Source organism: Solanum stenotomum, chromosome 12, assembly GCF_019186545.1.
Source record: "Solanum stenotomum isolate F172 chromosome 12, ASM1918654v1, whole genome shotgun sequence".
NCBI lineage: Eukaryota > Viridiplantae > Streptophyta > Magnoliopsida > Solanales > Solanaceae > Solanum > Solanum stenotomum.
This window is the reverse complement of record NC_064293.1, coordinates 7,369,304-7,393,399: the sequence shown is the minus strand read 5'-3', so window position 1 is coordinate 7,393,399 and position 24,096 is coordinate 7,369,304. Positions and strand designations below refer to the sequence as shown.

The window sequence follows — 24,096 nt, the reverse complement described above, 5'->3', positions numbered from 1 at the left end:
ACATGGACAACAATTCAAGAATCTCAATGCATAAATTATTGCAATTCTTAATATAAGAATTTAGGACTCCGAACAAGAACATAGCTCATATAAACAGTTCCATGAAACAAAGGATATAACCCTAGATCAAACTTTTATTGACTAATTTAAGATGTAGGACATGAGGACGAAGCTAGTTCAACACTATGATTAGCCTTACATACATGGAAGAAAAAAGTTCTTGGTGAACTAAAAGAACACTTGAAAACCTTAGTTTTCTCCTCTTGGATCCTTGCTCTAAGACGTGGAAGTGTTAATGAGAGTAATCCGGTCAATTAATACTATTCAGAACCTTATTTAGGTGTACTAACATTGGGGTTTATGCTTAGAAGGGATGGGAAAAGACTGAAATACCCCTCTTAAAAATTGTCGGATAAACTTTATGGCTTCAGTCGACCGTACTGTTGATCCGTAGGACAAGTACTGGAGACCAACTTTGGGGTAAACTTCTAAGGGACCCTTCCTACAGGTCGTAAGACTTTTTACGGTCCGTAGGATCCTTTCGTAAATCCCATGGTTCCTCAATTTTTTTCTAAGTCTGAAATCATTCTACGGTAACTTCCAACAGCCCGTAGAAGGTCCTACAACTCGTCCTATTGAACCGTCATAGACACTTATCAGAGACTTGATATTTTTTCAAAAATCAATCCCCTTCTTACGATTTCCCTATACATAGTAAGACTTTCGATGATCTGTAGACCGACTCGTAAAAACTGGCACCATATCATTTTCTGCAACTTTTCCCATTCCAACCCTAGTCCCAATTTCCAAGGTGTTACATTAGGTCATGCATCGGGTGTCGAGGTCGTGTTTCGATTTCGAATCTCTCAAATTGGGGTTCAGAGTCGGGTCCTAAATTGGGTTTTAAGGTCGGATCTCGATTCATAAATTAGCTTCTACATCGTGTGTTAGGTTCAGGTCCTAGTTTTGAAGTCAAGTATCGGTTCAAAAGTTGGGTCCCGATTTGAAAGTCAGGTTTCGTATAAAGTGTTGGGGTCGAGTGCTAATTCGAAAGTTGAGTATAAATTCAGGTGTAAGGTCTCGATTTAGGTATGGAGTCTTGAGTTGGGGTCAGATGTCGGGATCGGGACCTAAATCAGTCTTCGGGGTTGAGTGTTGGTGTTGGGGGTCAAGGTTGGGTCTAGTTGGAATGTCGAGTTTCAGGTCGGGAGTCGAGGTCAAGTCCCAAGTCGGGTGTTGGGTTTGGATCTCAGATCGGTCGTCAAAATCATGTCTAGGTTCGAGTGTTAGGGTCGGGATCAGGTCTCAGTTTAAATATAGATTCTCGAATCGAGAGTCGGGGTCATGTCCTTGGTCGACTCTCAAGGTAGGATCCTAGATTGATCGTCGGGGTCATATCCTAGTTCAGGTATCGAGGTTGGGTCCCAAATCGGTTATGGAGATCGATTTTAGGATCATAAACTATTGTTCTAAAAAGTATTTTCTATTCTTTAGCTAAAAGTAAAAGATATATTCTGAAAAATATTTTTTATTCACCACCTAAACGCAAAAAATATTTCTTGAAAAGTATTTTTCACCCACCAACCAAAAATGAGTAAATAAGTTAGAAACCAATTTGTTTTCAAAGAAAACATTTTCTAGAAAAAACATTTTGCATAGAAATTTTTTTCCTTCATGTGTTTAAATATGGTAAAAGTAGCACATGAAGTTCATTGTTTCTCCCCTGTGAAGACTACAAATTGATATTTTTGAAAATTGAATATAATAATTGTAGATCTACCAAATGTTGAAATCGTGAATATTACGGGTCAATTTCATCGAAATAATAAGGAAAATAAACGACATGATATTTTGAGACAATTTTCTATGATTTGAAATGAAAAAGTAATACGACTACAGTTCATAAGCTTCAAATCTGTAGGAAAAAAGATGACCAACTAAGACAAAGAAAGGAGAGCAAGTAGAGAATGAGAGAAGAAGAAGAACTGGGGATGATAAATATCCAATATTTGTTAATTCTTCCCGAATGAATTTACCGTGTGTAGTGGAAAGGCATGATGTCTGTCACGTGACCTCTAACACATGTTTCTCATGTGACAAATAATTCGAATCATGACATCTACCTTGATTTAAATGACTTATATATAACATATTGGTCCATCGACTTAAAGCCATGGACCAATATTATTAATTAGGTAAAAGATAATAAAAATTATTGAGACCCATGGGTTGTGGGTAAAGTTGATAGAATATATTAGTCTAATAGAGGTAGTTTGTTATTGTTACTTTATTAATCAATGAATCAATCAAATTAAGACATGAGATGTAAAAGTTCGCATTTCTCTCCCACCTCCTTCTTATTCTCTCTCCGTCTTTTTTCCTTCGCATAATCTCAGATTCCAAATCAATATTCTTGCCACAAATTAGGTGATGATTGTTCTCTCCCTGCTTCGATCTTTTATGCATTTCACCTCATGATCTGGGTACTCGATGACATGTTTTCTTTTTTAATGCTCGTATCTTTGTATTTTGGGATTCATTGATTCTTCGAATTATCTGAGTTTTCTGTACCTTGATTCCGCTTGCATGATTGCTCCGATTACCATTTATGTTGTATGTGTCTGTTGTGGAATTCGAACGGCTTCTATTTTTTTTTTAAAATTATTTTTGGGCATCTGATGCTACCAATTACTTTTACAGTTCTCTTTCCTAGTTGTTCCTTGTACTGCTAGCACCCTATTTCCTTTCTGATGTTTAGCTTTGCCAGAGTGTCATCCTGTTTGGATTGATATGTTTCCTGATTTATGGAATGTACATTATGACAAGAAATGTTTCCAGGGGAAAATGTTTTACCTTGGGAATTTTTTTTTGTGGGCCATTTTTAAGTGTTTGGTTGGTGTGAAGTTGGTTATATAGGTATAAGGATAGTGTCTTGATGATAGTTTTGAGTATTGAAGGTTGATAACAATGTCTATCGAGTAAAATAATATGAGAGTTGGGATATTTGTATAGGAAATGACTTCAGGTAACCAAAAGCAAAAAGGCATTTGCCTCAAGGGATTTTTACAAATACAAATATGTGAAGGCCCTTGTCACATCCGTATCTTCCTTAAGCTTTTCAGCTGACTGACTCATTATATGTTGGTTCCTTGTAAAAGGTGGTCAAGTTGAAGGAGAGAAGCTTAGTAGAGAGCAATGAGCCAGCGCCCGTCTGCACTTACAAGACCAACTTCAAGTACGATCTCACTGCACTATCAAACGTCTGCTTATGTGCTAATTTAGCTCTGTATGAGAGTAGTTACTTCACTGCAATCATCTTATTGTGTCTTATGTGTTGTTCATGATGTATCTGGAAATTGCATCTAATAGACTTTTTTTTGTAAATTGACGCATCTAAGCTTAAGAAAACTGCAAGTTTGCAGTCGTTGATACAAAGGTGTAAATAATTACTTCTCAAATTTCTGAGATGATAATGTCTTTCGATTTTATTGGAGATTGTGTCTGTATTCTTACAATTATCCGCATGCTAAGACTTCCTCATTGGTTGATAGCAATATAAAGATGCTCCTAGGAGAATTTCAGGCATACTCTTTAGAAGTCAAACACCTCTTGTTTAGTTCTGGTTCCTTTTGTTCATCTCTTAAGGTTATGGTGTGAGCTACAAAGGCCTGGTCATTCAACTAAGTTGTGAAGGAGAACATTGAAGAATAGTTGTGTCCATAGAACACTTATGTTGAGACCGAATAGACCTGTGTCTTCAACATGGGTTAAAGAGGTCAAGATCTCTTGTTTTATAAGGGAATTGGAAGCTTCTATGGTCATGTTTGGTGTAGAAAGGCTTGTTGCCACCTGTTTTTTTCTTTTAATTTTTTGTTTGGTAGATTATCCAACTCGTCTTAGAAGAAGTTCACATGAAAGTTGAAATGATTACACTAAAGAGCCATATTTGTTAGCCATGTAGGTGGATCCCCATGTCTGTACTCAACCTTTGATTGTTAGAATGGTGGTAGAGCTAGGAATTTCATCAAGGGGATTCAAGAAAAGCTCTCGTGTCTAGGGGATTCAACAATTTTTATATATACACATAAGAATATTTTTCACTTGTATTGCACCCAAGGGTGTGACCTAGTGGTCAATGAAGTGGTTGAGAATCCTGAGGTCGAACTCAACGGAGACAAAAAACACTAGGTGATTCTTCCCATCTGTCCTAGCCTTGTTGGACAGAGTTACTTGGTACCTGTAGCTGGTGGGAGGTGACAGGTATCCCGTGGAATTAGTCAAGGCGCGCGAAAGCTGGCCCGGACACCACGGTCATAAAAAAAATGATTTTTTACCTGTATACATAGTACAACTTTCCAGTGAAGAGGGTTTAGTTGAACCCCTTGGCAGAAGTGTCTCCGCTACTGATGTTAGAGCATTTTTAAAGGCTGAAGTGTATGCTTGTCTTTTGTTATTGCTGTTTACTTCATCCAGTAATTGAGAAATTACAGATTCATTTAATTGAGAGTGGACTATAATGAAAGACACCTAGCTTAATACTCCAAAATTTAATCGTGCATGCTGAAACTTCTTACTTTTCTTAAATTTTCTTCTACCTATTCCTTGTAAAGTGGTCTATGGGATCCAGTTAGGCGTTGGTCATTTACAAAGATAAAACTGCTTATAAGAAGGAAAAAAAAGTTGCATCCTTTTTATTTGTTTGATGGTTATTGGGCCATAGTTTCTACAACTTTACATGCCAAACATTGATGGCTTCACTATTGATAGTTGGAAGAAGTAGTCCTTTGTGAGATAAATGAATGAGGATTTGGAGTTATAAGTTTTAACTTTGAAGTACCAATTTTCTCTTCCTCATTGCATAAAAGATAGCCCATATGGTGTATTGACTGACTCTTGTGCTGTTTGAGATAGTTCTATGCTTCTATTTCTTCCAAACAACTGTTATGTTTTGCTACAAATTGATAACTCAGTCTTCATTGGTCAAAGTAAGCTATTACCATGTCCTTGTATAGATAGATACCTCCAACCTTTTCAATCTTTGAATAATTAGATTTATCTTTTACTTTTTGTGTGACTGGTAATTGTAAATTCACAGGCAAGAGAAGATTGAAAGACCTTTTGCTTCAAAAAGATAATCGTGTATGTGCTGATTGTGCTTCTCCAGACCCTAAATGGGCGTAAGTTTCAGCACCTGATGCCTACTTATCTTTCTATTCGAATAAGTGTGGGTACTTTTCGGATAATAACAGGAACATGAAATGCAGAATCCACATATATAATGATTTTATAGTTGTAATTTATGGGCCTCTCTCTATATATAGACGTAAATGTGAAGTTCTAATATTGTTTTTTTTCCTTTTGGAGGTGGGGAGGGGGTTGTCATTTCTTAGATGTAGCTTTCTTTATTATTTCTTCCTGTTCTTCTACAACTCTTGCCATGTATATAGTCAAGCTGTTCCCTGAGGACTGTATGTTCAGCTAGCAAAGCTTCCCTCATATAGAGATCAACCATATACAGATATCTGTCAGGTTGAGTGGAAAAAGGAAAAAGCGATTAGATGAAAGACTATTTAGTTCAGTTTAACGTCTGACGTAAAAGGTTAGCAATTAAAGACCTTTGTATTGGCCAATCATTGTAATGATATGGTGAGAAGAAATTCATTTGTTATGATTCTGGTAAAAGACAGCTAACTCCTTCCTGATATAAGCTTCTGGGCTCAACTACCCTATTGGTGTAGCCTATTACGACCATACCTATCCTACATCATAATTCAAGCAACTGGAATATTATTACATAAAAAGCTATGGTGACAAGTACAAGCTATTAGCTTGACTTTTCCTTTCACCGTGACTTAATATTGAAAGACATAGATCAAATGTTAATGCTACTTTATGAGTAATAAAATTCACAACTTTCTCAGTGTCAAACTGATAGTGTATAAAGGTCTTTATTTAATGAAATTATGAACCAGATGAAGATGTCTATACAACAAAAAAACTATGCCCAAGTTCCAACCAAGTTGGGGTGTCATTATATATGCAAATAAAGATTAAAAAAATTTAAGTAATTATTTATGAAAAGATGGAACATGTGGACCATTTTCCAAAATTGAAACAAAAATGCAGGTGTCAAAACTTGGATTGCAAATTTCAATCACCAAGAACAAGCTAGAAATTAAGAAAATGAGAGCTTGAGGGAGTGGTAGGAGAATATTAAGTGATAACTGTAAATTGGTCTTAGAAAAATAAATAATTAGCGGGTATTTTGTTGTTTTAGGTTTTAGGTAATAGTGTAAATAATTGTACAAAAAAAGGGGACTCACTTGACTCATCAGATTGGGAAAATGGAGGGATTGCATTGAGCCTCACTTGGCCAAGCCGGTTCGAGCTATGGCTTGTTCCATGGCCCTCTTACCAGGTCTGGTCAGTCCAACTTCTTAGTTGACATGACCCTTTTATCAGGTTTAATTGAGACAGTTCGGAAGATGATGGCATTGCTTCAACCTTAAAAAATATTTATTAAGTAAACTATGTGCAGTTGCTCTAGTTCTATCTGCCTCTTGTTTCGGAAAACTACTTTTAAGAAAAACAGCATAAGTGACGAGGTGGAAGGTTATTTTCTTTTACTGGTCAAAAATCTCTTCCTGGCCATTTCTGTTCCAAGTATCTCAAAATAACTTTCTCGTCTTCTATTTCTCTCCCTGAATTTTATTGTGCTTGCATTGTATTCATCGATTCCAGGTCAACCAATATTGGCGTTTTCATATGCTTAAAATGCTGTGGTGTGCACAGAAGCCTTGGAACTCACATTTCAAAAGTAAGTTTTTCACGGGTATTTTCTTCTTTTCTTCAGAGTTGATGCTGGCCATGATTTACTGCTTGAACTAAGCTTTTCTTTTTTGAGATATGTATGTAACTTAGTTCTATGGATTTACTTTTCCTAGGCAGAGAACCTAATTTTTTTCCCAATGTCTTCATAATTGACTGCACAATGATGTTCTGATGTTCCAAATTCTATAGAGATTGCTACTATAACCATTATCAATGTAGAACATCACCAAGTTCTTATTGCCTTGAACTATTTGTTTGTTGTAGTTTAACCAAATTGAGCTTGCTTCCTGTCACTGTCAACGGTAAAGTATTTTTTTCCCTTTATGATTGATATCAACACACATGTTTGGTAGCTTGCAATTTGTTCATTGAAAAGGAGAATATGGTAGCAGTAAGATTGACGAATGGCTGGTCATCTTCGGTTTGACCCATGATTTACTGTTATTGGCAGGTTTCCAGCAACAATTTCCTGCTAAATTTGATTTTAAGTCGTTGAAATATCCAAGTTATCTCAGATTATACTTTTTGATTTCTTAAATCAGTTTGCCAAGATTACAGAAAAACTTAATAAGTATTCTACTTTTCATGGCACATTTTATGTTTAGCTCCATCCTGACAGTGTGATGCTTTGCTAATTGTCTTCTAGCAATCTAGCTCCATATAACTATCTGTTGCCTCAACAATTTAGTGAATGTTTCAATATTTCTCAAGTAGAGAGATTTATATTGACTTGAAAGGTCTGTTACTCACCTTTGTTTTTAAGTCGAGACTAGGACTGGTAAAACGCTAAATTTCTCAGTTTCATTTAGCTTACTACATAGCAGGGAGACAAGAACATATACCTTAGCAATGTTTTTTTTTACTAAAAGTCATGCTATATCTCTAAAATTGTCAAGTGTGTAGATTCATGTTTGCATTTTTTTCTGTCATGAGAAATGACAATATCGTTCTTGTTAATACAAATTTTGATTTTTCCCCTCCTTAATATGACTACGATTGACTATGATGTTGCAGGTTTTGTCTGTGACATTGGATGAATGGTCTGATGATGAAATTGATGCAATGGTTGAGGTCGGAGGTAATGCTTCAGCAAATTCAATCTATGAAGCTTATATTCCTGAAGGCATTTCAAAGCCAGGAGCAGATGCTAGCCATGAGCAGCGTTCTAAATTCATTAGGTTAGTTCAGATGTGGAAGTGTTTTTCTTTCTATTCATCTTTACTTCTTAAAGCAATTTGTATCACTGAATATCAGCCTTCATGACCCTTTCCTTATTGATTGTTGTGTTAGTTTTCTAACTTCTAATGAGTCTTGTTTTCATTGCTGTAAACACATTTCTTTTCAAGGTCCAAGTATGAGCGACAAGAATTCTTGAAACCAAGCTTGCGTATATTGTCAAATCAGAAAAAAGGATCTCTCAAAACAAGTTTATCTAACAAGATCACAGACAGCTTTCGAAGTTCGAGTTCAACTTCACAAAAATCTGTAAGTTCTAAATACAATATTCATCCTCTTTCCAGCTAATTCTATTGCACAATGTTTGATTTATATGGAATATTTGATTATTTCTCTTTGACAAACTGAATGAAATATCTCAGTATGACATCTTTCTGCATCAAGGTTGGTTCAATAAATTAGTGCCATAAAGCCAAATTTATTATGATACTTTAAATTTTTTTGATATAATTTTATATCGATACATAGACAGAGAAAATTATAGTATCACCATTTTTTTTCCAAAACTGATTGTAGTTTAGTGTTCTTACAACACATAAATAGAAATATTATTATTTATATTGAGAATTGTTTTTATTTACTATTATGAAGATTTGAGTTCTTTAATTTGAAGTTCTAAAATATTTCTATGGTAAAAAATAGGCAATATTTCCCTTTTTCTCTTTTAATAAAGAATTTGTACTTTTTATTTTTTTCTACAAATTTCAATATTGTTAAAGTGAATAAAATTCACTATTAAAATTTGACGCCTCAAAATTTTGGGAGCCTAAGCATTGGTCTTACTAACTTCCCCATCATGCATGTAATGTGTCAAATAATGTTGCCTAAGACATTCCTTTTTAATGTGTAATGTACTAAAATGCTCTTTTATTCTTGTGGTAAAAAACTAAAGATATGTGTAATGTATCAAAATGCCCTTTTAATCTTGTGGTCTTAAACATGTCATGTGGGTTGTTGAAATAAAAGAGTTGCCAAATTAGGAAAGAGGCATTTTTTTTTTGAAACACACTATAAAGTAAAGTAAGACAAACAAATTAAAACAAAGGGAGTACTTCATCACAGGTGAAGTTTAATCAATATGGAGTTATTTCACAATAATGTTGAAAATATCATTAAATGTTTATTGCATTTCCATAACCAATTTTATGTTGTTAATGTTCAATTTGGTCACAGGAAGGCATGGTAGAATTTATTGGAATGCTGAAGGTTAAAGTAATTAAAGGCACAAACTTAGCCATCAGAGATATGCTCTCAAGTGATCCTTATGTTGTCCTGAATCTTGGGAAACAGGTTAGTCATTTTTTGACATGTGACTTAAATTTCGAAATGAAGAGAAAAAAAGTTAAAAGTCTTTTTTTTTTTTTTATAATCGAGAAATCCGTCTGTGACCCGTCCTTTGGACCAATCACAGCCTTCTAAACTCGGTGGATAATGGGCCCGCCNAAGGCACAAACTTAGCCATCAGAGATATGCTCTCAAGTGATCCTTATGTTGTCTTGAATCTTGGGAAACAGGTTAGTCATTTTTTGACTTGTGACTTAAATTTCGAAATGAAGAGAAAAAAAGTTCAAAGTCTTTGTTTTTGGTCATTTGATGAGAAAATGGTCAAATACCCCCAACCTATTATCGGATTCTCAACTACGCACTTAAACTTCACGGGGGGGTCCTATCATCCCCAGAACTGTTTAAAACTGAAATTGTCATCTCCCTAAATGCTTATGTGGCGAAGTGAGTGTATTTCACTCTCCCTGAGAGAGTGAGCACCGAAAATAAATATTAAATTCCTTATATCTTTTTTTTCTTCTTCAGAGAAACTTCTTCCTTCTTCATGATCAAATCTGTCCATCTCCCGCCCTTCCTAAGTCGTTGCCGCCACTACTGTCTCTACCGGATTACCATAGAAATTCAATATTCCTCTTGATTCTAATTTGTGTATGGATGTAGGAAATTTTGAAAATCAACTCTTTATCGATATTATTGGAGTTGTTAATCATCCTTTTATATGCCAACCTACGAGGTCAATTCTGTTGGCAAATTTTTATTTGGTTCTTTGGAGCTCCAATTTTGTAATTTTAATCCAAACCCACAAAGAATTTTGAATTTTCGATGAAACCCAGATTTAATTTTGAGAACAAAAATGTTTCTGGCTATGGCGATTGAAAATAACAATGGAATGCTTGTTTGTACAATCAAGAGGTGTAAGATCAAGATTAGTATGCACTTTAGGCCCTACATCTTGATCTGTTCACATGGTCGAGATGCTTCTTCGGGCTGGCTCGCCAGATTCAACTTTTCTCCATTGTTATGTATTCATTGCTCCAATTTGAGAAATTTGACATATGCATTCATGGAAATGATCCTAATACCAATCAAATAGTGGACGAAACAACATATGAGAATCAAAATCCTTGCCGACCTTTTCCTTTTCTAAATTACAATCGTCGCTGCCGGCGATGATGATGATGTGGAACACATCGTCGGCTTCTCCTTTTCCCTGAGATTTCTGTTGCAATAAGTCAACATTTGATAGAAATCATACACACTAAATTGATTAATGTATGAGAGATTGTGGTGATTGGCAGACTTTTGGTGTTTATAGTAAAGGTGAAAATATATTTGAGTTTGCAGAGATGGTGAAAAAAGAAAAGAAAAGAGTAAAGAATAATGAAAAAATTGAAGAAAAACTTTTTTTTTATGGAATTTCCACGTGTCAAATGCGTGAGTTTCACCCATCAACATAAATGTGGTTGTGGCTTTTTAAGGATATAATAATTTCAATTTTAAACAGTTCAGGGGGTGATAGGACCATCGTGAAGTTTAAGTGTAGTTGTCGTCAAAAAAAATATTTAACTGTAGTTGGGAATCCGATAATAGATTAGGGGGCCATTTGGCCATTTTCTCGTCATTTGATTAAAAGACTGAATTGTGGTAGAATTTGTTGAAAGTTGTCTCTATATTTTGAAAAAATCTTGCCTGTTTTACTTGGCAAATAATTATTAGACCTTTTGATGATGCATACTCTTACTTATACATAGATTGTCGAAGAACTAACAAGTAGAAGTTGATTATATGTGTCTCTTATCTGGTTCTTTTGTTCAGAAAGTGCAAACAAGTGTAGTAAAGAGCAATTTGAATCCAATTTGGAATGAGGAAGTAATGCTTTCTGTTCCACAAGATTACGGAGCTGTAAGACTGGTAATAATTCTATTCTACTTGTCTCGAGAATAATGTCTAATAACTTTTTCATCTTTTCTGTTTTTCTTCATCTTGATATGCTTATTTTTATTTATATAACTTTTTAAGGATTTATTTTGACGATACAATTATAAACATTTTGTAAGAACTTCCTTTTATTGATTATACAAGATTAAATATAGAACTTCTACTTGCTGAATGGATTATTTTATGGAACTTAAGGGTGTCAGAAGGATGAAAATGATTATGTAAAAGAAAAATAATTGCAGTTATTTGGTTGTTTTTCGGTGAGCAAGTTTTATTTAATTGTTTTTCAGTGTTAAGGAGTTTTAATAAAATTAGTGACGTAAAAACAAACTTTATTAATAGGTGTTAAGTATTTACACAACAATATCATACCAGTGTAAGTAACACATATACAAAGCTAGTAGAAAAAGAAAAATACATAATCAAATTCAGGGAAAATGAACAATAACAATAAATATGGATTGTCTTTTCTATTTATTTATACTTATTGTTTTAGTGTAGCATTCTTAAACGCATAAATTTTTTTAATTTTTTTTTGATAAATGTAACTTTGTATTCACAAGAAAATATCATCCAAAAAATAATGAGATGGTTAGTTACAACCCTCATTGGGCATTGCAAAAAGAAACAAACAATTCAAGACTAAACAATTTTTCTATGAAGTCAACTAACAAATCTATATCCCACCATAATTTATTTACACCAAACAGCAAATCAAAAGTGTTTGTAGGCATTGTCCAGTTTTAACTTGACATAGTAATATTATTATTTATAATAGTAAAAATTAAGTCAAGTTGATAAGATGTCAGCCATGTGTTTATAATACATTATTTTGGATGTTGTTGTAAAAACTTAATCGATTAATATGAAAATTTGAGTAGCTTATTTAAAGTTCTAAAATATTTTGTTAAGAAGTAGATAGTTTTGTTCTAAAAGGATATATAAATATAAATTTTGTATGTATTTACAATCTTCAATATTGTCTTAAGGAAAATAAAATGTGGGTGACTAAAGCAAACACTAAACCAACGTCTCTCTAGAGCCACCCATGTTCCTATCAACTAACGAGGCAACACCAATCCGAAGAATATACTTGCATAATTTTGTGAGACCATTTATTGTGAGATATGGAGATAATTATTGAGTGAAATTGCATTGCCTTTTTCAATTATAATTTATTGACACGAATAGGACCTCGACTATAAGGATATTCACATGGGAATGAAGGGAGGGAAAAATAATTGGAGCTGCAATAGAGTGCTCTAGAAAGTTGCCCAAAGCAGAAGAGGCCTTTGAAGAGTATATGAGAGCCAAGAGGAAAGCTAAGAAAGCTATTGTTAAAGCTTGAGGGGAAGCCATATATGGGTTGTTTCGAAAGTTAGGACATGAAAAAGGGAGAAAGAAATATCTAAACTAGTACTACTTGAGAGAGAAACAGAGTAACGACTTAAACAAGGTGAAGCGTATTAAAGACGATTCTCAATAAGTGTTGACTGGAGATTATGAGATTAAGAAGAGATGGAGGGCCAATTTTGGTCAACTAAACACAAATACGAGAACAATACTTCAGATCACCATACATTTGTGTATGATAGAAATTTAGATACACATAAAATTAGGCCAACAGAGTGAAAGATGCCATGAAAAATATGAGAATTGGAAAAGCTTGTGTTCAAGATGGTATCCTATTTGATGTTTGAATGTGTGTTGGAGAGATTAGAGTGGGATGGGTTACCAAGCTATTCAATGCTATATTAAGAAGTGGTTGGATGTCCGATGAGTGGAGAAAGACTACCTTGAGTACCATCGTAAGAGCTCTTTTCCTGGTGTACTGTACTCAACAGCATTTATCAAGTCAAAAGGATGCCTGATCTTTAGTGAGCCACTTAATGACTTTTGCAAAAGCTATTTGGATAAACAAAATTCGTATCAAGCACTTAGCATTTCTCGGTCCTCTCTTTACTTCAATCTTTTGTTAAACTGAATACTGCATACTGCCAAAAATGACCCTGATGCGTAATTAAAATCTCATGTGCAAGAAGAAAGTTTGTGGTACCAATGGTACTATTGGAAATCTGTGGTAAAATGAGAGTGTTATCTCAGGAGACCTTGTTGTTGCTATCTAATCATCATCTTTGTCACAGTCTCAGCCGTTGCTTGATCTTATTCATTCTTTCTAGGAAAAATGTTGCTTGGTTGCTCAAAATATTTCAATTAAGTCCTATGGTGCTTTCCGAATTATGTGTACTATTGGATTCTAATGCATATGTTCTTTTTTAAGAAAATCTCTAAGCTATGTTTTGCTCTAACGCAACAATTGCTTGGTTGCTCAAAATATTTCAATCAAGTCCTATGTTGCTTTCCGAATTATGTGTACTATTGGATTCTATGGCCTATGCCTCTTTAAATGAGCTTCTTAGGACTAGCATTTGGGGTTTCAAAAAGTGAGGTAAATCAGTAAGGGGTCGTTTAGTAGAGTGTATACAAATAATGCTAAACAGAGTGTATTAGTAATGCTTGCATTAGTAATGTTTGTATTAGGTATGCTTGCATTAGTTATAGAATATATTATTTCTTATGCATTGTTTGGTTTGGTGTATTAAAAATAACATGTATTGTACAAATAACCCTTCTTTTTCTGTCTGGCATCTTTATGCCAACGCATTCCCTTGATGCATGTCAGATAACCGAGACTTATGAAATTATGGAACTATTTACTGTAAATGCACCTTTGTTTGTGGCAATATTATTTCCTTACTCTTTATTTTGCATTCATTTTGTTATCCATTGTTCACCATTACTCTCATCTTTCTTTTTACTTTGAACTGCAGCAAGTATACGATCATGATACATTCTCTGCTGATGATATAATGGGGGAGGCCGAGATAGACATCCAGCCTATGATAACATCTGCCATGGCATTTGGGGATGCTGGAATGTTTGGTAACATGCAGATTGGAAAGTGGCTAAAATCAAATGATAATGCCCTGCTGGATGATAGCACTGTAAACATCGTGGATGGGAAGGTGAAACAAGAAGTAAATCTTAAGCTACAAAATGTTGAATCTGGAGATCTTGAATTAGAATTAGAGTGGATCCCTCTTGACCAATAGGTGTATATAAGATTTTAGAATTTTTTGCTACTTACCCTCCCATTTGTGTTTTTGAAATAATCACATGTATGAACTTTTGAATCAGAAATATTGGATAATCCTTGCTGTTGTATTCTCTCTTGCACACTCAGGTGTTTTTCTTCCCTAAATTATGCACATGGACTAAATCATATTGGCCAAATCTATGCTTTCGAGAAGTGTGGTGGAATGACTGAGATTCCTATTCATTAGTGAGAACTGAGAACAGTGAGTTTCGAATATTGAATGCTTCAAAATTAAAAAGAGAAAAAAAAGAGCTTTTGGACTGTCACAGCATATAGGTAGAAAATTAGTCCCCCAAAGTGAGTGGAGTGGTTTAATTAATTAATTATTTTTTCTTTTCTTTTTTCTCAACTCTTATATTTTTTCTCCCTTTCTTTATTTTTCTTTCTTTTTTCATAACTCTCATTATTTTGCTGATGAATCGAAAGTTGAGTAATCCGCAAATATGATCATCTTTTTTTTGACATGTAAATAAACTTAAGAGTTTTACTTTCAAGTTAGTCAACAACATCTGTAATCAAAATTGGTCATATATTTAATGTAAGAAAAATAGTGTATGTTAGCATCTAACTGACTGAGTAATAATCTACGGAGGAGGATACTGTAGTTTTAAATTAGCGTTGCTCATGAGGCATAAATTATTTTTTAAGCTCTGAAGTATGTGTTGCATCTAAGACAAAAGTTATAAAGTATCTCATAAGTTAGACATGGTGAAATAGTGTAAATTGTTGTTCATAATGCATATGTTCTTTTTTAAGAAAATCTCTAAGCTACGTTTTGCTCTAACACAACAATTGTTGTGTTCTCCATAAGTTAGACTTAGTGAGGATGGTGTAAACAGTTGTTCATGAGGCACACCTTGTTATTTGAAAGTCACTGGGCTATGTTTTGCCTCTAAGGCAAGAATTATAGTGCATCTCATAAATTAAGATACAATATGGTAGTGTTAAGTCTTGCCCATGGAGCATAACTTGTTGTTTGGAAGTCCTGGGCTAATAAGTCTTGCCTCTAAGGTAATAATTATGAGGTATCTCATAAATCAAGATCTCTTGCCTATGGAGTGTAACTTATTTCAGTGGCGGAGTCAGAAATTTAATTAAGAGTGTCCAAAAATAATGGTTTGTCGCTATCAAGATAAAATAAATAAAATATGTGGAGCGAACCCAAAACTCTTTCACTCAAATGGACACCTGATACCACTACACCAAAGGCATAACTTTTGTCTAGGGTGTCCAACTTTAAATATGTCTCCTTTAAATGCAGAATTTGACATATTTATACAACATAATTTTTCGACACTGGACACCCTGGGATAGCTCTAGCTACGCCCCTGAGTCTTATTCCTCGGAAGTCCTTGGGCTAAGTCTTGCATGTAAAGCAAGAGGTATAGAGCAATCTGATAAATCAAGACAAAATGTGATAGTGTCAAGTCTTTGTCTCTACGAAAAGAGTTATAAACATCTCATAAATCAAGACACAATAAGATAATGTCAACTAAAAATGATGATATAAAATTAAAGTTTTCATTGTTTAGCTAGGTTTGGAGGGTAATTATGTCCAGAAAATTTTCATAAAAAAATTCTTATGAAGAACAAACTACAAGAGTAACCCTTATAGGGCCATTGACAACTAATTAATTTTCTGAAAGAGAGAAATAAAAATAAGAGGGAAAAAGTATATCTCACTCATCTCAATAATTAAATGATGAATTATTATGTACACATAAATGAAAATGTAAGCGGATTAAGTGGAATTAAACTCTTATCCTTATCGTGACATTATTATAATAATCACTATACTTTTACTTCATCATTTATTAACGACGTTAGGCACTGACGTTGACCCTAACGTTGACAATGAGGTTTCTCTTTGATTTCTCCTTCGTAGCCTAACGACGAAAACAACCGCCGAAACGGCGAGCAAAACGACGCCGGCTGCTCCACAAACCAAGCTGGAAACCAATAGCACTTCTCTCACGTGATCTTTACGGTTGCTGTCACGTGACATTTGATCGCCGGAATTATTCCACCACGTCAAATTCCTAGCCTCCGGTAACGACGACGGCGTTTTCTCTCCGGTGCCGGCGAAGAATGAATGCAATTCTGGATCGGTGGATTTTGCAGTTGGGTATGACGAGTGTTGATATGGTAAGCCGTGCTCCGATGGACGGAGTTCTCTGCCGTGTAATTTGGGGGAAAAAATGGAGACGATGATGATGACGATAAGGAGGAGGGACTTGTGTAAAATTTGATCCATTTTTTCTATAGCTTTAGCTTTGGCTTATCCTCACAACACTTTCTCTCTCTAAATACTGGGGAAAAAAAGGGAGAGTTTACTTCTCATCAAAGGAACAAGGGAAAAAGTTATCAAGTGTTTGTATGAAAACTTACAAAGTAGTCCTACATATGTATTAGTATCAAAATTAAGTACATATTTGTCACTAACTTTTAGTATCACTCTACTACTATTATACTCTTTCCTTCCATTTAACAAAAAATAACCGATTTTCTCTTTTAGTTTGTTTTAAAAAGAACGAAAGAAGAATAAATATATTAATGTCTTTACTGTCTAATTTAAAATGTATATATTTTTTGGACTAACGGAAGAACACATGTCATTAAATTTTATGAACTTGTGTTGCTGATTGACTCGACTTCGAAAACTCCAAATTTATAATCGACATCGTTCGAAATGTTAAAACGGGGCTATAGTTAGACATAACTATCTATTTAGCTTTGTAGAGCATCAAGAAATTAGGGATATTCGTCATTTTTTTTATTCATAGTGTTTAAACCTTTTCAGGAAATATCGCAGAGGCTGACGTTAGTAAGTTGTATGAGAATCATAAAGAAATAGTATAGTAAAGGATGAACTAGTATACATTTTCGGATGACCTTACATACATTCTCAGTAGAATACGTTTGGCATATGATTAATGGACTTCAATCACCTCTGAAAGTTATATGTGCGTCATTGCTCAGATATATAATTTTTTAAATATTTTTGGCAAAACTTCATATATTTGAAAATAACATAAAAAGTATTATTATAAGTCTCATAAATGACAATTCAAATTCTAAGAGACATATTAAAAAATTAGGGGTCACAGGAAAATTTGTTGAATCTCAAAATTTAAAAAGTATCGTATAAATTGAGAAAGAGGAAATTTAGTTATTTCGAATCACGTTTAATTTTCTTGCCTTTCAATTAAATCATCGACATATCGTTTAAGACGTTTCAAAGAGATTGATTACTTTTTTCATTACTAATTGTTTTCTTAAGCGATCAACTTGGTCACATAAATTTCGAAAGAAAAACTATTTTTTAAATTATTTAATTAGAAAAGGCTCATAAATACTCTTCATCCACCTTTTGATTTCAAAATACCCTCAACCTATTTTTTTTGGCTCAAGAATACCCCTAACTTACTGAAAATGACTCAAAAATATTTCTCTTCCACCTTTTTGTCTAAAAATACCATTAACCAGTGTTTTAGGTTCAAGAAAAACCTCCATTTCACGATCAACCAAATTTAATTGAATTAAATTCTTTTACTAATTAGTTAATGATTTTATTTTGTTCGAAAAAATAATTTTTTATTTATTAAAATTCTAAATATTAGCTCGTTCTAAAATATTCAAAATATATAAGTGTAACTATATTTGAAATAAAAAATAAATTTGTTATCTTATCAAAGTTTATAATAATGGAGTGCAGAATAAAGGAAGTAATTTGGCTAATTAATATATTCATAGACTTGACGATTTTTATCACACTTAAAAAATATAGCTATATATTGATTACTTCATTACCTAATCATAGGGTATAACCACCTTTCTAGAAATAATACTAAATAAAAAAGTGATATAAACAACTCTACATTTTACTAACATAATGATCGGTAATGATACTTTGAGAACATTTGTTGCATCATATGTTGATCTCGTGTTATGTTTGCTTATGATAACGCTAATGATACATTCTTGTATTGATAATTTTTAATAAATTATAATGATAAATTTAAGCGAATAAATTAGAATTTGAGTTGTGTTGAGTTCTGACAATGTTATAAGAGCTATAGGAACTATTAGTTAAACTCAAGAGAAAGAAAATATTTTTTAAAGATATGTTCTTCTTACAATTAAACCCTCGTCTTGAGGGTCGAGAGAAAATATGACAACCAGTCTAGCAATGCTCTTTATAAGATTATCTTCAACTAAAGATTTCAAGCATAAACAATTTAAAGAGAAAAAAATCATCTAGTTCAAATAACAAAATTACAAATTTTTATATGGTAAAAGTTTAACTGATATTAAAATCATAAATATTAGATATATAAATAAATAACAAAGGCTAATGATAATTTTAAACTAAAAGGTGAAAGGGGGTGTTTTTGAACCAAAAACAAAGATTGGGAGTATTTTAAATTAAAAAGTTGAAGAATGAAGGATATATTTGAGTCATTTTCAATAAATTAGAAGTATTTTTGAGTCAAAAAAATAAATTAGGGATATCTATTTAAACCAAAATGTGAAACAAGAATATTTATAAATCTTTTTTCACTAGAGAGGGATATATTTATGAGCCTTTTTATGGTAGCTGTTATGTTAGCCCAAGACAAGTGTCACTTTGAAGGTTGTTGAAAAAGTGAAATCATTGGAGCCAATAAAATTATAGTAATTGATGGAACAAATCACGGCATTGATTGAGGCTATGTTCATCTTTCCATGAAAACAAGAATAATTTTCAATTAAAGTTTGATTACATAAGGACATGCACTTGATGACTTCAAATTGATGTGATGCGATGAATAAGATTTTTTTTACTTATTTAGTCAAAACAATAATAGATAAGTATGCACTTAGGATCCAATGGACATCTTGTTATGTATTTTCTCATGTTGGTATAGTGTTGACTCAAAATTTTCTTGATTAGGTACATTGTCTCAAGATGTTGTCTTTGGAAACGGAGGAAATATTTTCAATGACTTTCTCAGGTTCAGTTGATCAAAAAAAAAAAAAAAAAAAAAAATTTCTCTAGAAAGTAAATTTCTTAAAATTAAGAAAAAAATACTTCTTCTCTAATGAAAAATATGAAAAACAAGTTATACAAAAATAATATAGTGTATTTGGTATAGTGTATAAAAATAATATCCAATAGAGTATATTAGTAATGCATGTATTAGCTATACTTGTATTAGTTATGCATAGATTATTAATGCATTGTTTGGTTTGGTGTATTAAAAATAGTATGCATTGTATAAAAATATTTATTAACAAAAGTATCATTCACAATTATGGTGGAAAAGATGTAAAAGGTGTAATTGAGTCTTTAACCATATTAATGCATGCATTAAATCCTTTGCATTACTAATACCATGGATTTCTAGGTATTACTCCTCAATACACAATAGAGTGTATAACTAATGCAAGTATTAGTTATACATATCATGAAAAAATGCACAAACAAGGGATTACTAATACATATAATTAATGCATGCATTATTCTTGCTAATACACTCTACCAAACGATAGTATTCTCCCCATCTTCCAACATACATCATCTCCACCTCACACTATTACCTCCGCCTTCACCTCCACTTTCCATAGTATTGTCTAGATTATATACAAATACTTTTTAATTCTGACTGTATACTTCACAAATAGGTTTATATATTTGCCGCCAAGTGAAGACGATGCAACAATATCTTTTAATTAGCTCTAGCAATTCCAATGACAATCATTAAGATTTCTTTTAATTGATGTATTATGATAATATGATTAGTTGATTAATATGAATGATTTGTGATGAATTTAGTTTGATGACATGATGCTACTTCCTCTTAATATTTTGTATGTTTAATGGAACGTTAATATTTCTTAATTATGATAATTTGGTTGTAGTGTTAAATATATTCAAATTTATATTAGAAAAAAGTTGGCTCAAGAAGTTGTTTTTTGGTAATTAAAAAATCAATTCTATAAAATAAATAAAAATAGTGAGCGCTAAAATTCACTAAAGATGAAAATTACAAATTAATAGGGGTTGCTCAAATAGCAAGCACCTTCCACCTCTAATTCTATTATGAGTTCAAGTCATCAAGGAATGAGAAAAATGAAAGTTTCTAAGGACTAAAAGAAAATTTCAAGATGAAACACAAACAAATTAGTAGAATAAAATTGTGGGGGCTAATAACCCCCTTGCGCCCAAAAATCACTTTAAGTTTTTTTTTATTTAAAAAAAAAACATTTTCATTAAGAGAAAATGTCCAAAAGCCCCCCTAACCTATAACCATATTCTCAACTATACACTCATACTTTACAGGGGTCCTATTATCCTCCGTCTTTCAAATTATTTTAAAATGAAATAAGTAGCCCCTTAAAACACTATAACCAGATATGTGTCTTGTGGTGAAATACACGCGCTTGACACGTGTATTTCAACTATTGATCTTTTTTTTAAAAGACGTTTTTTCTCTTTCTTCTTCATTCATTTTTTTGCCCTAATTATTTTGTGGGAACTTTGATTTGGAAAAAATATTGAGGGTTAAATTGGGGGTCAAATTGTGGGTCTTTTTATTTTGTCTGAGGGATATGTCGCCGCCACCGACATAGTTTGAGAATTTCGCTGCCATAACCATCTCCACCTATGCCTTTGTCATTTCTCCATGTGCCTTCACCATTAGCTCCTCCACCTACTCAAAGAGCTCCCCACGACTTCTTTCAAAGAATAAAGCTCAAAAAAGAGACTATGAGTCTAATCTAAGCCTACCACCAAAGGAGAAAAAGCTTAATCAGGTGAAGAGACTTCGGTTAATGTTCGTGAGTATTGCCACAATTTTACAAGTCTGTGTAAAGGGTTTTTTTTTTTATAATCAAGAGAAGGTAATTGCTTGTCGGAGAATTTAGAAAACAAACTAAAAACCATGAGGGATTATGATCTACAAGTAAAAAATATTTTTTCTTTTTAAGGGTTCAACTGCATTTGAACCCAAATTGATTATTCAAATTTGATTCAGCTTATTTTTTGGTGATTGAAGATGGATGGAGATGGTGGATTTGATTGTTTTCTTTTTCAAACTTTTTACATGAGAGTTGTTAGAAATTTACAATAATGAATCCAGTGGAGATGGTGGTAGTGGCGCGATGACTTTGGGATGATGAGAGGTGGAGAGACTTGGCATATGCTACTATGGAGAAGAAAGAAATTAAATTTTAAAAAATAATAATTAAAAATACATATATTTATTATATAATATATTTAAAACAAAATTTTAATATTGTTTTGGCTGCTCACTCTCTCAAAGAGAGTGAAATACACTCACTTTGCGAGGTAAACATTTAGGGGGTAATAATTTCAATTTTATAAAATTCAAAAAAGTAATAGGACCCCCATGAAGTATGAGTGTGTAGTTGGGAATCTGGCTATAGATTGGAGGGATTTTTGGTCATTTTCTCAATTATTTATAGTGATTAAAAACCGATGTTATTTATCGTCACAATGACTTTGAAAACTCTCTCATTTATCTGGTGCAAATCGATTGTGAGAATATTAGCTATGGATACAATTATTGAATTTTATGTTCACTAAATTCACTTATTGTTCCATATAAATGCTACTCAAAGAGGTACCATGATTCTTTTTCTTTAGATATTTCTTGAAATTGTATTTATTAATGAATTTTTGGATATAGTCTATCACTTTCATGTTGCAGTTATTTGGCCATGGATATTTTTCACTTTATCTCAAAATATTTATTCACTTTATTCTGAAATACTTGTTTGGTCATATAAATAGCAAATATAACTTGAAGTTATATTCAGAATTTTGGAAAACACTTTTTACTATCACATTATTTTTTAAAACGACCTCTAAGTTTTTATTTTCTACGAAAACCACCTCATTTATTTTACCCAACAACCAAATTAAAAAAATTTCAATGGTAATGTAGTTTACTTTTTGTATTATAGTAATGTAGGATGATTTTATTAAAGAATAACTAATTACTAGCTAAAAACATGAATTTACCAACACAAGTTCAGTCTAAGATCGGTAAGTCGTAGCCTACCTGAAAGGACGACAGAGCGTACTCCAACACTACTAAATCGGAGCTTTACCCTTTCAAACCATCCAATCGCTACCACACAACCAAATAAATTATCACAACATCAATACGGTCGTTTATTTGACACCCAAATCACAAAAAATGAAGACGTCCCAAAAATTAGTCAAAAACAACATTGTGGGACCACACCGAGAATTACAAAATTGACTCTGTCAACTGATCCCATTTAGTTCTAAGAACTTGTGTCCTAAAATTGGGTAAATTCCAAACTCAAAATCATGCCAAAATAGATCATGCAACAAGAGGACAAGCAATCACCATTAAAGCTAAAAATTAAGAAGATAAGAGAAGACTTACGGGTTGACACGTACAATTAACGAGCTACAATCATCCCAAAACAATCCCACAGAAACCCCCAACAATAACAAGCACTTCCCAAGAAAATACCCCAACAATTCCAGTTCTTAAGAGCAATATTCAATCACAAACTTAAGAGAAATAAATCTAAAAAATGGGTATAACTACCAACTAATGTCGCAAAAACAGTCACTTTGGCCACTTAATGTCCCTGCTAAAGTGACTCACCTACCTCTTAAACAATTGGGATTTTACGATGGAGGCCCACTAAAGCATCTTTATACCCGCTTAAGCAACCACTGGTTAAGTGAATCTAGGTTCGCTAAAGCGGCTAGCCACAACCGGTAGACCTCGCTTAAGCAACACCCTAGCCACTAAGGAGGCTTCCACTTAAGCAGTTTCAGGGCTGCTTAAGCGACCGCATCGACATAGTGCACCAGCCAAAATGAGCAAAGTGTACCACCCCGAAAGAAGCTACATTAATTTCCAGTGTTTTTGGGAGAGGGGTAGATTCATATTGCACATCAACGAGTCTCGAACGTTGTGTCAATATTCACCCAGCCTTGGAATATTATTTGGGACTCTTATAAGCCAATTAGTATCATTGACAAGCTTGTCAAAACGAAATCCAAGGCCTTCCACAAAGTTGAATTGGATTTGATTGGGGAAGTGTCCTTTTTTTTCCATTTATGGAAACATTTGACTAGTTTTTCCCACCTACTATTGTACTTGTGTAAAGACACTCATATTTAATATTTTTCTCTTGGGACCTTGATCCTCTTTGTTTGTAAGCTTATTTTCAGTTTGTGTATGTCTTATAAGGCATCTCATTTTATTTTAACACTTAGATAAATATCAAAACGAAAATTGGCACTTGCCTCCCAAAATTGTTCTTGTTTTTGCTTTCTTGTTGGTTGATTCGTGTGGACTGTTTGTGACGTTTTTTTTATTGCACTTGTGTGCTAATTTGTTGTTAGGACTGAACCTTAGAGGTGTTGTGCAAGCCCATCTAGGTTGTCCCACGAGACCTTTGAAAATAGGTCTGTGACAAATGGTATCAGAGAGTAGGTTTGAGCATGACTTCAAAGTCGCAATGTAATGAAGAGGTTGTTCATGAAAGAGAGCAGGAGATTCAAAAGGATACTGCAAAGAAACTTGATAAAAGTATGGTAATGGACTCCTTTTCCAACCCACCAGTTGGTGGAAAGGGCCATGGTCAGGATTGGGATG

At 33.3% G+C, this 24,096-nt stretch overlaps 2 protein-coding genes across 2 annotated transcripts; one reads left to right on the top strand and one right to left on the bottom strand.

Annotated features, from left to right (window-relative positions):
* Positions 1 to 2,281: 2,281 nt before the first annotated feature.
* On the top strand, positions 2,282 to 14,526 carry LOC125847965 (ADP-ribosylation factor GTPase-activating protein AGD12-like). Its single transcript, XM_049527731.1, has 9 exons — positions 2,282 to 2,427; positions 3,159 to 3,235; positions 5,096 to 5,177; positions 6,742 to 6,817; positions 7,846 to 8,009; positions 8,178 to 8,316; positions 9,241 to 9,357; positions 11,167 to 11,262; positions 14,121 to 14,526. Exons 2-9 carry the CDS (start codon positions 3,196 to 3,198, stop codon positions 14,400 to 14,402), a joined length of 996 nt encoding a protein of 331 aa, XP_049383688.1. The 5' UTR covers positions 2,282 to 2,427; positions 3,159 to 3,195; the 3' UTR covers positions 14,403 to 14,526.
* A 1,491-nt stretch (positions 14,527 to 16,017) lies between these two features.
* Positions 16,018 to 16,829, bottom strand: LOC125847968 (uncharacterized). The gene has a single exon (XM_049527738.1). The coding sequence runs from the start codon at positions 16,698 to 16,700 to the stop codon at positions 16,254 to 16,256; it is 447 nt and encodes a 148-aa protein (XP_049383695.1). The 5' UTR covers positions 16,701 to 16,829; the 3' UTR covers positions 16,018 to 16,253.
* Between the last annotated feature and the right edge of the window lie 7,267 nt (positions 16,830 to 24,096).

Coding starts and splice junctions, on each gene's coding strand:
- LOC125847968 (XM_049527738.1), bottom strand. CDS start 16,700: ATGGATCAAATTTTACACAAGTCCCTCCTCCTTATCGTCATCATCATC.
- LOC125847965 (XM_049527731.1), top strand. CDS start 3,196: ATGAGCCAGCGCCCGTCTGCACTTACAAGACCAACTTCAA. Junction 3,236..5,095: donor ACTTACAAGACCAACTTCAA/GTACGATCTCAC, acceptor GTAAATTCACAG/GCAAGAGAAGATTGAAAGAC. Junction 9,358..11,166: donor TCCTGAATCTTGGGAAACAG/GTTAGTCATTTT, acceptor TCTTTTGTTCAG/AAAGTGCAAACAAGTGTAGT.